The sequence below is a fragment of the Cervus canadensis genome, chromosome 5 (assembly GCF_019320065.1).
Source record: "Cervus canadensis isolate Bull #8, Minnesota chromosome 5, ASM1932006v1, whole genome shotgun sequence".
NCBI classification, from domain to species: domain Eukaryota; kingdom Metazoa; phylum Chordata; class Mammalia; order Artiodactyla; family Cervidae; genus Cervus; species Cervus canadensis.
Genome location: NC_057390.1, coordinates 93437386 through 93451174, shown reverse-complemented (window position 1 = coordinate 93451174; position 13789 = coordinate 93437386). Strand labels below are relative to the sequence as shown.

The following is a 13789-nucleotide window of genomic DNA, read 5'->3' as shown; positions in this document are numbered from 1 at the left end:
TGAAAGACGGGCATCTCAGCGGCAGGACAGTTCCCCAGTGCCTCCTCCTCTGCCCTGGCTTTCAATGGGCCTTCACCTTGTCCTCGTAAACAGTGAGAAATGGGCTGCTTCCAGGTTAAGAAAAATGAGCAAAACAAAAATCAAAAGCATGGACTGCTTTCTGCTCACATCTCCTCTGGACAGTGGAACCTTCACCCTTCTTCCTGAGTTATAACAGCATTGAAGTCACTTTTCAAATCTTGAAGGCCCTGGGGGCCTGTCTGGACCAGCCCTGAGGATCACAGTCATTTTTTTTTTTTTTGCCTGTGAGATCATTTGTCTGCCGTCATCAGCAGTCTGCCTGTGATACCATGTGGGATTTTGTATTCCACTCCAGTGTTGGAAATAAACATTTGTCCTCCACTGGCATCGGGGCAGGGGGATGTGCCATGCAGGCCTGAGAGTGATGACAGAGGTGGGTGGAGAGAGAAGAGGGGCGGGCAGGGAAAGTATGCGTAGAGGGACGGAGGTGCATGTTCTAGAAAGTCTGACCCGGGAACCTGGGCCACACAGAAGAGGGCAGCAGAGAGTCGAGGTGACCTGTGTTCATAGTGTGAGAGTCCCAGGGACTGGCCCGTGGACACTTGGCCCACAGAGCAGGAAAGACCTCTGGATGAAGACAGCAAGGAGGTGAGTGAGAGGAGGAGTTTTCAAAAACACACATGAGGCATCATAGGCAGCCAAGAAAACACAGAGGGTTGGAGGACCGGGAGACGGAAGCATGGACTGCTTTCTGCTCACATCTCCAACCTGATAAATGTCTGAGCATCAGCAGGTGCACGGACAGGACGTGGGGGTGGGGGCTGTAATTTTTCCATTATTTTCTGTAACACCTTTATGGACAGGTAATTCATGTATCATACAATTCACTTGTTTAAATTGTAGAGTTCTCTGGTGTTCAGTATAGTCACAGAATTGTGAACCATCACCACAATCAATTTTAGACCATTTTTAGACCATTTCATCACCCCCCGCAAAGAAATCCTGTACCTAGTAGCAGTAATCCCTGTCTCCCAACCCTCACCCCTGTTCCCAGCAACCACTTATCTACTTCTCTCTTGAGACTTGCCCATTCTAGACATCTCATAGAAACAGAATGATAGAACATGTGGGCTTTAGTGATTGGCTTCTTTCATTTTGTATTTTCAAGGTTCATCCATGTTGTAGCATGGATCAGTATTTCATTCCTATCTTTGGCTGAATGATACCCCATTGTTTGAATGTACCATATGTTGTTTATCCATTCATCAGATGATGGACATCTGGGTCGTTCCCACTTTTGAGCTATTATGAATAATACTGCTAGGAAGGTTGGTGTACTGTCATTTTGAATGGGGTGGTTAGGGAAGATGGGAGAAAGTAACAATTGATTAAGGACCTGGCGGAGATAGCAGCCATGCGGATGTATCTGGGGACAGATCATTTCAGGCAGGGGGGAAAAGCAAACGCAGAGGTTCCAGAGGCAGAATTGAGCCTGGTGTGTTCCGGGGAGGGCGAGGAGGCTGATGTGGCTGAAGTGGAGGAGGAATAAGACGAGTGAGGAGTGAGTCGAGATGGAACAGGAAGCCACGAGGCGGAGGGCCTCCCGGACTACTGCAAGGGCTTTGCCTACACCCTGGCTGTGACGAGAAGCTGCGGGAGGTTCCCGCAGATCACGCGGCATCACGGCAGGACTCCCGGACACGGTCCTGCGCGCCCCTCCTGCCCTCACTCAGGGGTTCTCACTCACCTGACAGCGGTGGTGCTGAAGGAGGCAGAGGAGCGGGTGGAGATGTACGGGTAGTGCTTGGTATCAAGTTTGTCTTCAATAGTGTCCTGGAAAGAAGAGAGACGGCTTTGAAAAGGGCTGATGGAACCAAGGTAAGACGATTCCAAGGACAAGTCACTTAGCCAAAATCATGGCCAGCTTTGCAAGAACCGGAGCTCCTCTGCCTGCTGGGGGCTGACTCCTGCCCTGCTGGGGGAGCAGATGCCCTGGGACCAGCGGATACAAGGAGATGAGTTTATAGGTCTGCTCTTGAAGAGAAGTTATTTTTTTAAAACCCTGCATTAATTTTTCTAGCTTCTTTTTCAGTTTACGCTTTTTTCCCCTTTATATTCCATGTGAGGATATAAATGTCCCATCCTGTCCAGTAGGCTCCTGACCCTTGCATCTGTGCACAGGTTTCCAAGGGCCTATTATCTGGTGGGTGGATTCGGCTCCCCACCCTCTGCTGCTGAGAAGTCTACACTTCTATCAGCTACTGTGTGAAGCCCACACACGTCTCTTTGGGGGACTGGGCGGGGAGAGGAAAAAGGAGCAGAGAACAAAGGAGGGAATGAGACAGAGGGGTTGATCTACTCTGCCAGGCAAAGATGTTACTGGTTTCTAGATGTCTCATGTTCACCCATCCTTTTCGTTTGTGGGATTTAAAAATAGGAAGCTGACGCACTCTATATATTTAAAATATAGCTATTTAGCGTACAATTCAGTGGGAACACCTGGACTGCTATGAATTCACAGAGGGATCCTGGGCAAGTCTCTTCATTCTCTGGACCTCAGTCCTGTCCAAGGGCAGCAGCTGGACAGACCATCTCCAGGTCCCACCCCAGAGCTCCCGTGGGGCAGGATTCTACAGTTTCCTTGACCTTGAACTACAAGAGGGAGGGGAGAGAGGGACACCTGGGCTACCTTCCATTTACAGATACGAAACACCTGGTATGTACAAGGCACAGTGCCAGAGGACGTGGTAGGAGAGGGCGCAGGGCCAAGGTCTAAAACGATGCCCAACACAGCGAGCGGCAGACAAACACGCAAAGAGCAGCTGACACGGCTGCAGGAGGCCGGGAGGCCTCTGCGGTGCTGGGCGCTCAGTGTGCGGGGACAGGGAAGCCGGACGGGGACTTTGCAGAGAGGCGGGACTCAGGAGGTGGAGAGCGAGAACGTGCAGGCAGGGGATGAATCTGAACAGAAAGGTGCTTGTCAGGGTCTCTGGCTGACGTGACGGGAGCAGCAGGGGCGCCTAGGGTCACTTTCTGAATGCCCTCCCTGCTGCTGTGCCCTCAGCATGGAGCTCGCTACCCATATGACCTTCAGGCACTGTGATACCATCGAGGGGGCCCTACGTTGGGGCTGAATCACGTGGGTCTGGGGAATCCACGTCTGGCTGTCTCCTGGGGCTGCTCTGCACAAACCCTCCAAGGTCCAGATGCAAAGCCCCGGGTGTCACTGCCACCTGAGGGCAGGTGAGGCTGAAGCCCCTGGGCCCTGCAGGCCTCGCACCCTCATCCCAGCCTGTGCTGACCTCCATGATGTCTTTGATGATCGGGGTCCATCGTGAGAGCTGGTAGGTCTGCTCGCTGATACGCTCCTTCCGCTCCGGCTTGCTCCTGCGACGCAGGGTGGACTGAAGGCAAACACATGAGAGGTGGCTCTGAATCAGTACCTGGGCCCACAAGGCCCTGCTTGTCCCAGGGCTCCCTGTGGGGAATCAGCCTCGGAAAAAGAGTAACATGTGAAGAGGTTTTCCTGGAAAAGCCCAGACTATGCCTGTGGGCTCCAGCCCAAGAATCTGGAGCAAACTTGGTTTTTTAAAGCCTTAAAAAATGGCCAATGTGGGTCAAACATATAAGTGCCATTTTTCACAAAGGCAAGAAGTTAAAAAGTTTGTTTTCAATTACTGGAGAAGACTCTTGAGAGTCCCTTGGACAGCAAGGAGATCAAACCAAGCAATCTTAAAGAAAATCAACCCTGAAAACTCATTGGAAAGACTGATGCTGGAGCTGATGCTCTAATACTTCAGCCATCTGATACGAAGAGCTGACTCACTGAAAAAGACCCTGATGCTGGGACAGACTGAAGGCAGGAGGAAAAGAGGGTGACAGAGGATGAGATGGTTGGATGGCATCACTGACTCAATGGACATGAGTTTGGGCAAACTCAGGGAGATGGTGAAGGATAGAGAGACCTGGTGTGCTGCAGTCCATGGGGTCGCAAAGAGTCAGACATGACTTGGCCACTGAACAACAACAGAAGAAAATCCTGCTCTGGTGAGACCTGTCCTTTGATTTTGCTTCAGCAGCACAGGGTGCACTGAGAGGATCATCTCCATTCTTGTTTGGTCCCTTTCTGAACAAGGGTCTGAAAACACCAAATGACCCCCAGTCACAGGTCTCTGGTCTGCTGGCTCCGGAACAAAGCTTTTGACTCTAATAATAAGATTCCAGAAGGAGCCAACCTACAACTCGGTTTTATCAGCACTGACTCCCTGCAGGAAACAGGGTTCCTACAAGCGAGGTTCCTGGTGAGGGAGCCCCTCCCTCCTCAGCCTCTTCTAGAGCTCACTGCTGGTTGGGCCCCCACACCTGCCCCGACTGGGTCCCGAGTCATCGCCAGAGCAGCAGACTCAAAGGTCTCAAGACGGCCTGACAGCAACCTCACCGAAGATGCTGAGTCTGAGTGTCCCCACGGCTGAGCCAGACTGACTCAAGACACGCAGGATGGAGCTGGTGTGTCTTGGGCTGGTTCATGGGCACAGCTCAGCTTCGAGACCATGTGGTGCCTCTTTGATGTGCCCGCCTGGGTTCCTGGCACTAAATCTTGATTCTATGTATACCTCTACACCTGCCTTCCTCTGATTTTATGTTTTCTCTTTCTCGATGCTGAGTGTGTGTATCATAAGCTGTGATAAGGAAGTCAGGGGAGAAGAGATGAGAGCTGCTGTCTCCCCTGGGCCTCCCTTCCAACGCGAGGCTGGCGCTCACGTCCGTGACGATGGGCACCCCGAGGTGTGCCATGTTCGTGATGATCTCGCTGTCCTCCGGCGGGATCTGGGCATGCTGGATCAGCTTGTTCAGGTTTTCCTCGGTGATGCCTGTGAGAACAAAACCCCGATCACCACACCAGCCAATGTGCATCGCACACTCAGAAGCAGAGCCAAGTGCCTGGGGTTGGGGATGGTGCCCCCTCTCCTCCTCAGCATCAGTGGAACTAATCCGCTCATTGTATCGACTTTACTGTAAGACAAGGCAGGGCCAGGACTCTAGTTCCACTTTAGCCACTCTGTCCTGGGCTATGACCATCAGCAACTGCCCCTCCTGATCTGTCTTTCCATCCGTCTCCTGCTTCTCAGCCGTCCCCACCATTTCTGGCCTGCATCACAGTCAGCTTGGACAAGAGAGTCTCTGTGTCCATCTTTTTGCAGAGTGAACACTTATGGGCAACTATATGTGGGTAAAGATCAGTTATTTACAGGCATAGATTGGGGCCTTCCCTGGTGGTCCAGTGGCTAAGACTCCAGGCTCCCAATGCAGGGGGCCTGGGTTTGATCCCTGGTTTGATCCCCTGCATCCCACAGCAAGACCCAATGCAGCCAAATAAAAAAATAAATAAATAAAGGCACAGATTACAAATGTGGGGTAAGTTAAAAGTCTCTTGCAGAAATGCTCTAATAAAGTGGCTGTAAAGCCGAAAGGCTCTCCCTGCTGTCCTCACCCAGTCCTCTTCTCATTATCCGTCCCTCTGACTAACTCTAGAATCACTAGGGGATACACAGCCTCTAGTTGCAGCTGATCTGCCTACATTTCTCCAGCTGTAAAGAGTCCCTTGGACCTTTCCCGTTTCCTTGTCTTTTCAACTGTTTTTCACTTTGTTCTTTCTCTCTCCCAGCTGCCTCGTTTTCCCCAAGAAAGGGCCTGTCTCCTCTGTCATATCCCACTGTTCCTACCATTCTTCAAAAAGATGTAGAGAAGGATGATGCGGATTTTGTCATAAGTGCTGACATTCGCATCCAGCAGAATGGGGACGATGGCTCTCATGGGGTCCTTGATCTTCTCCCCTTCAGCATCCGTGCCCATGGCCAGGTCCTGCAGAAAACACACTGTATTGGCCCCAGTCTGTTCTGGCAACAGTCTGGATAGACGATAACTATTAGAAAACGGGCTGTCTGTGAATGTCTGGAATGTGTGGCGGTTGGGGAAGGTCAGCGACAGGTGCGTGAGCTCCCCCACATGCTGCAGTTAATCAGCACGGGTCTCCATGGCATCAGTAAGAGCCGAGGAAAGCCCCAGGTTTCACTTTCCAAAACCAGAGGCCACACAGATTTGCGACGTTGCTGAAAGGCAGGCTGTTCCCTCCATGTGGATGCCAGTGAGCTTGAGCCGACTGCTCAGGGAAAGCCTCAATCTTGGTAGGTTCCCAGGAGGGACACAGCCCTGCAGAGGGCTTGGGGCTTCAGGGGATGAAAAGCGTCAGTATTGTAAGGTGCCTCTGCCTGGCTAGACTCCTCCTGCTCTGCTCCCCCTGGCACAGAAGGGGGAGTGTTTAACTGTTCTGCATTTTTAAAAACCTCTGTTTTTAATCTTCCAACACTTTTAGGGGGAGGAGAAAAAACATGGGGTCCCAAACCTGTACATCTCGCTGAGGGAGATGAAGGAAGGGGGAACTGACAACAGAACTGAAGATAAAGAGTGAAGTAAGCATAGTCTCTGCCACCCCCCAACCCGCCCCCATCGCCCATGACTCAGGCAAGAGGCAGATCCGTTCTCAACAGGCCCGAGAAAGCAGCACATAGGTCTCTGCACATCAAGAACCATCTGGTCTTGTTCTACAACTTTCTCTGTAGCTCTTACAGAAGCTGCCGGAAGGTTGCCTTTTTTTTCTCAAAATCCCAGGAGTCCATAACAAGTATGATCTCCAGTTGGGGGATCTCTGCCCAGCCTGGATCAGAGGAAGGCGGACACCCCCCACCCCCAACCTTCTCTGAGGCCCCTTCAGCCCTCAGTGAAGCCTCAACAGACATCTGCTCAGCAGGACTGACCCTAATACTCCCTCAAAGTCAAATTGAATGTGATTAGTTCAACAAATAACCCTGGGCACTTCTGAAAAAATGTAGACTTCCCAGGGTGAATCTCAACTGCATTTGTACCGGTCTAGGGATAACCTGTCTTCTGGAGAGTCATGTTCTGATGGTGAGGACGCCTTGTGTTTGCAGAGTTCCCTGTGAAACTGATGGATTTCAGCAGGACTACTGAGAGAGTCCATGAATCATGGCTCCTCTTAGAAACCTAAGCCCAGCCTGTCACATCGAACCAGGAGATTTAGATCTTAGCCTCACACTGAGAATGTGAGTTGTTTTTTCTGTGAAAAGAGACCTTCGGCTGAGGTTTTGCCTTATGGGATCCCCCCTTCCCTTAGACGCGGACCCTAGATGAGAATTATCATCACACACGAGGAATGCAGTGCCCGGATTAGTGATTCCACATGACACTCCTGGAAAATGTGGCAGCTTCGTTATATCCCTTTGCAGACGAAAAGAAAAACAAGCACATCAAATGAATCAGTGACAGGGATAGAACTCTGATCGCAACTGTGATCAGGGAGGCCGGGGGCGGATTTCTGTTCTTTGGCTGCACTGCCCGCTTTCGGCCTCTAGGTCTCCAAGCTGGTGCGGCCACAGCAGGAGGAAAGGACACTCCAGAATCAACATCCAGCCAGCTCTGTCAGTGCAGGGTTCAGTGCATCACACAAGTCTCTTCTGCTATTCCAGGGAGCGTCTGGAAAGTCAGACATGCAAACCCCAAACGGCACAGCATTCCGGACCACTCTAGTCCCTACCATCGAGAGAGGAATTTCGTTGGCTCCAAAGAGTTGAGACAGCATGATCTATCAGGCTTTCCCATTTCTATTTCCTATGATTCTGCAGGATGTTCAAGGTAAGATGTTAACATTCATCTGGGCAAGTAAACAGGCCTGGCAGAAAGAGAAGGAAAGGGCCCTACCTGTTCCACCCGGCAGAGTTTATCCACAGTGCCTTGGTAATGCTTCATGCAGTCCTCGGCGAGGTGCAGGTGGGTTGAATACTAGGACAAAATAGAGAGTGTGTGGTCAGGGAATCTCTCGCTGACTCACGCAGCATTTGCTGAGTAACTGCTAAGTATGAACACGGTGCTAGGTGCCTAGGAGTCCCCAGCATCATAAAGGAGATGAAATACGCGTTCAAGTAGAGAACTGTGTGCCTGGCAGAGCGACAGAGACACTTTCTACAAGAGTTAAGAGGAAGGAGAAATCCTTTAAGGGGGCAGGGTGGTGTGACAGTTTCACGTGTCCACAAATCCTTTGACACTTCTCCCTCCAGCAGGTGGCGCTCAATACCCCTCTCCTTAGGGCTGGGTTTAGTTGGGCTTCCCTGGTGGCTCAGAGGTTAGTGTCTGCCTGGAATGTGGGAGACCCCGGTTCGATCCCTGAGTTGGGAAGATGCCCTGGAGAAGAAATGGCAACCCACTCCAGTACTCTTGCCTAGAGAATCCCATGAAGGGAGGAGCCTGGTAGACTACAGTCCATGGGGTCGCAAAGAGTCGGATACAACTGAGCGACTTCACTTTCTTTTCACTTTCAGGCAGTGAGTGTCTAACAAGAGCACTGTTTGACTCCCAGATCACCATGACCTTCTCTGAGCTCAATCTTGCAGGCCCATGGGGTAAAGAATTGGAAGGATACAGAGAGAAAAAGATGAAGAGGAAGTCTTAGGAAATAAACTATCTATCCCCAGCTTTCATTTTTTTTTCCTAATAAAAACTGAAGATGAGGGCTTCCCTGGTGGCTCAGTGGTCAAGAATCCACCTGCCAATGTAGGAGACTCAGGTTCACTCCATGGTCCAGGAAGATTCCACATGCCGTGGAGCAACTAAGCCTGTGAGTCACAACTACCGAGCCTGAATGATGCAACTACTGAAGCCCACACACCCTAGAGCCCGTCCTCTGCAACAAGAGAAGTCACCACAATAAGTCCACACACTGCAACTAGAGAGTATCCAGTGCTCGCTGCAACTAGAGAAAAGCAGCACAGCAACAAAGACCCAGCACAGCCAAAAATAAATTAATTAAATTTTTAAAAATTGCAGATGACTAAAAACCTGTGGATTTCCATCAATCCGTGAGTGTCTTGGCGCTTTGAGGCGTCTTTGCAGCTGTCTCTATTCACGATCGGATGGATCGCCTTGGATCATCACACCTCGCTCTCGGGCCGCAAAGAGTCCGGTGTGATTGAGCGACTGAACAGCAACAACAACATACCTTGCTGAGCTCTTTCTGGTACTGGGGCATCTTCTTCAGCATCTGGGACAGGTCCCGCATGGTGGTCTGTGGGGAGAGGGAAGCACACGGTCTCACTCCGATGGCCCTGAGCTAAGAGGGTGGGCTGGGGGTGGGCCCAGGACAGGACAGCAGCTAGCACCGGACTCCTGAGCACATGTTCTGTAACCCCCCGCCAACACATCTGTTAAACACAAGATCATGTGTGTTTAGATTTCCATGTCTGTGGCTCAAAAAATTACTGACCCAAATACTGTGACTGTCTTATAGGTGGGGAACTGACCTCAAAGTCTAGCAATTATGTTTTACTTATTGGACCATAAAGTAACCGAGGACACAGTTCTTGCCAGGAAAGATCAATTTTTCATATATACACTGCTTTTCTGCATACTCGGCTCAAGCAGTCATGGCATCAATTCACATTTCATCTTGGCAGAAAGGCCAGAGTTGCACAGACAGGTAGGAAGCAGTGAGGTGAGAGAAGGCTGGAATCTCACCCTGGCAGGTAGAAGGGGTCTGCTGACTTTCTAACTGGGTGACTGACCTAATCCCATTCATGTACTCAGTGAAAAATTATTGAATGACTACTACATACCAGGCCCTTTTAGGTCCTAGAGATACAAGGACAAAAACAAGCAGAAAAGAATTTTTGCTTTCAAGGAGCTAACACAGCAGAGGAGTCATTCTAACTGAGTAGATCAGCACTTCTGGAGGGACTCACAAGTGTGGGGGCACAGCAGGGGTGCCTCCTGTTGTCAGAGAAGACGATGCCTGAGCCAAGGACAGGGACTGTATAGGCAAGACTGGGGAAGGAACTCAGGCATGGCCTCAGCTGTGGTGAGTGGCAAGGAGGAGGGAAGCAGAGATGAGAGTCTATGGGGCCCAATGACCTGGGTGCTGTTAAGGCATGTCCACGGTGGGACTTGATTCTACTGGGATCGGGAAATCACTAAATGATCCTAGGCCAGGGAGCAACACAATTAGAGTGGCGTTTCTAAGAGGAATAAACACCTCTGATAATCAGCCGGGAGAAGGAGAGGCCCAGGTGAATTGGGATATGAATTCTATTGCTACCATGAGCTAAAAAAGGTTTTATCAAGTTCTTCTGGCTTAACGTGTATTGTGATCCAAAGTAGTAAATGTGAATCCTCGGAGTAACAAAAAGAAGCTCTTTATAAATATTAAAAGATGGGGGTTCCGGGTCTCAATCTTGAATACAAAAATAAGACAAAATGTTAAGAGATGAAGAGAGGACCAGGAACCCCTCCAAGCTCCCAACTCACCAGCCCTATACTGAGGTGTCCTCCTCACCCCTAGAGGAAGCAGGGATGAAGCCAAAGGGCACTGGAGAATGGACATGGGTTTACCTTCTCACCAGTATTCATTCTCTTGCTGGAAGAAAAATCCTTCAGAGAACGGGTGACTTCCCTGGAAGAGAGGAGGAGGCAGCTAAGCTTCAACACGGCACCAAGAGACTCTCTATCAGGGGTCCCCAACCTCCGGGATCTAATGCCTGATGATCTGAGCTGGAGCTGATGTAGTAATAATAGAAATAAAGTGCACGGTAAATGTAATGCACTTGAATCATCCCGAAACCATCTCCTGACCCTGTCGTCCATGGAAAAATTGTCTTCCACAAAACTGGTCTCTGAAGCCAAAACGGTTGGGGACCACTGCCTATAGAGTCATGCAACATCCTTCCTTTAGGAGTATGCAGTGACTTTTCCTGCCCTAAGGTATAGATTTAAAGTGATTTTCTAAGAGGAGAGAGAGAGATATGCCATTTTCCTAATACTCTAAACCAGGGGTCTCCAGAGTTGGGTGTACAAGACAATTTGTGAACAGAAAAGAAAATGTTAGGACATCTATCTATATAATTTTACTTCATCCTTTTCAAATTTATGTTTTTGTATATGCTATCAAATATACACATGAGTACGATAAAGCATATATTGAATGCATAAATAAATTAAGATAACTGGAAATGTGAAGTAACATTTTTCTGAAGTTGAATGATCCCCCAAGGTTTGGAGAATACTTTTCTAAACAACTATCCTAGGCTATAGTATTTTCTCACTGTTCCTTGTGAATTTCCTGTGGATATTATCAACTCAATGTAGCAGAATGTGTCCTTCTGCAAAAGCAAACTTGTTATCTACAGTTTAACAGCCTATTAAAAACTTTCCAGAGTTAGAAACATTTGGAAACATTTTCAGAGCAAGGTACTCCCTTTGGTATAGAGATTAGTACATGCATTGACTCTTGCTGAGAAAAGTTTAGGTATGACAACAGGGAGGAAGGGGACATACCAGCTATATATTTAAAAACAAAAACCCTGAACTGTATGTAGTATATCTTTCAATGGAACAAACTGGCTTCAAGTGTTTAGTGTTTTATAAAGCATCTTGAAATGAGAAAAGCTACAAACGCTTTCTAAAAGCCCTAAAAGTAACCCTAACATGGAAAGGGTATTCTAACTTCATGAGATTGGTAGAGCCTGAGCCCAGATATCAGAAGGGATTCACCATCACTGGTTAGAAGGTAGGTGACTTAACAGAAGCAAGGGACTCCTGCCTGCACTGGTGAGCTCTGCCCAAGGTGCCTGAGAAGGCGCACTGGCACCCAGCACCCGTGATCCCCCGTGTCGGTGGGGCGGGCCCTGGGGCCCAGGGCAGGAGCAGGGCAGGCTCTTACTGGGACACCTCCGCGATGTGCTTGTGGCGCAGCGCTATCCAGAGGTCGTCGTCCTCGTCCAGGAGCACCTCCTTCACCCGCGCCTCCCCGATGCCGCTCGTCTCGTACCTGGACAGGAGACGGGAGACGTCCCACGCAATGCACCCAATCCCCTGGTTTATGACAGACTGACATGCACACGAATGACTGCACAGCAAGCGCTCCGGCCATCCGAGGCGTCACTGTCTGTGTCAGGCCTGCCGCATCTAACGAGGCTGATGGTTTCTTGTCTTTTTTTTTTTTTTTGCCACGCCACACATCTTGTGGGATCTTAGTTCCCCGACCAGGGTTGAACCCAGGCCCTCATCAGTGAGAGGTATGGAGTCCTAACCACTGGACCACCAGGGAATTCCCAAGGCTAACAATTTCTAGGGCAGGAAGAGACCTAAAGGTCTGATCCACGTCAACTGACTTGAAGTTCTGCTTTAAAACCCTTGGGGTCAGTTGATATGCGCTCCACTGGAGCCACCTGGCTCAGGTCTGAAGTCAGGTCATACATGGTTTTGGAGGTACTCGTAAAGGAAAGGTGAGGATCACACTTGTTCCTCGCTGGGAAAGGCCTGGGACACCATCCTTAATGTGTGGGACTGAAATAGCTTTTGGCAGCTGCCTGCAACAGGCCCTCAGCAAACTTTTACAAGTGCAACCATGAACATCTAAGGGAAATAAAGAATTATAGGTACCAAAGGGGGAAAACTGAGATTCAGTCATATTTTTAGAATCTTCATTTTGAAACCACTATCTTTATGGTTAAGGTTATAAAATCATTGCCACGAGAACAATACAGTCTGTTCCCATAAAAAGAAAAATATGTTTTTAGAGACTGAGTTTCTGATGATTGCTACCAAGAAAACTGTTTACAATGAAGTAAAGTGCAAATAAAACTCAGTAATACAGGACTTCCCTAGCAGTCCAATGGTTAAGACGCCGTGCTTCTGATGCCAGGGATGTGGGTTCAATTCCTGGTTGCGGAACTAAGATCCCACATGCCACATAGTGTGGCCAAAAATAAATAAATTAATAAATAAATTTTTAAAAACTTGGTAAGAAACTCCTACTGGTATATTTTATCATCATATTTCATGGTCTGTAGTTAAGAAGTTTTAACTCTGAGTAAGATACGCTCTTATACAAGTCAACATGTTAACACATCCAAACTGGCTATGAACTAAAGTGACATGAGCTGTGAACTAAACATCTCAAGTTCTTGTTCCCCCAAAACAGGCAGAAGTTTCTAGCTGATGGTGCAGTTGCACTTTGGGAACTCACAGAAAAGCATACAGGCTTATTAGTGAGACTGTATGGGGACTTCCCTGGTGGTCTAGTGGTTAAGGGTCTGCCTTCCAGTGCAGGAGATGTGGGTTAGATCTCTGGTCAGGGTACTAACATTTCACATGCCCTAGGGCAACTAGGCCTGAAAGCCCATTTGCCACAACTAGCGAAAGCCTGCCAACCACAACTAAAACCCAGTGCAGCCAAAACCAAATTAAAAAAAAAAAAAAGACTATGAATGTACCTGCTTTTGCTAGGATTAACGACATCTGTCTCCTTAAATTAGAGGTGTGTCTGGTTCATTTGCAAAGCTGCAGTCATGTGTACTTACTTGTATACGTCATTTTCAATAGGCAGCAGGTCGTAACTCATAGCCTGAAAAGTCAGCTCATGGAGGACAGGAGAGCTGGGGTCGAAACCACGGTCCAGGATCAGGAGCTGGGAGCGCGCCTTGTCCGGGCCCTGGAAGGAGGGACACGAGGGAGGGTTTCGTGAGCCGCCCGAAACCCTCCCTGTTTGAACTCCTGCTTCTCTGACTAGCACAGCTGGCCCTCCCGTGAGACGTGGCAGCAGGACGTGAACTCTGCCTCAGAGAGCACTCAGTCCAGCTACTGCTGGACAAGGACGCCAGCACACGCCATGTGAGAATCTAGTGTGTCTGTTTCACAGGAACAG

General features: G+C 49.2%; 1 protein-coding gene across 2 annotated transcripts in view; it reads right to left on the bottom strand.

The window, feature by feature from the left end:
- Nucleotides 1-13789, bottom strand: part of STXBP1 (syntaxin binding protein 1) — a 67814-nt gene that overhangs the window by 10848 nt on the left and 43177 nt on the right. For both annotated transcript variants that reach the window (XM_043469625.1, XM_043469626.1), the window contains exons 9-17: nt 13446-13576; nt 11804-11911; nt 10477-10537; nt 9092-9157; nt 7798-7878; nt 5745-5883; nt 4783-4892; nt 3324-3425; nt 1769-1854 (exon numbers count right to left, since the gene is read on the bottom strand). In XM_043469625.1, the coding sequence (XP_043325560.1) occupies nt 1769-1854; nt 3324-3425; nt 4783-4892; nt 5745-5883; nt 7798-7878; nt 9092-9157; nt 10477-10537; nt 11804-11911; nt 13446-13576 (884 nt within the window). The remainder of the gene's footprint in view (nt 1-1768; nt 1855-3323; nt 3426-4782; nt 4893-5744; nt 5884-7797; nt 7879-9091; nt 9158-10476; nt 10538-11803; nt 11912-13445; nt 13577-13789) is intronic.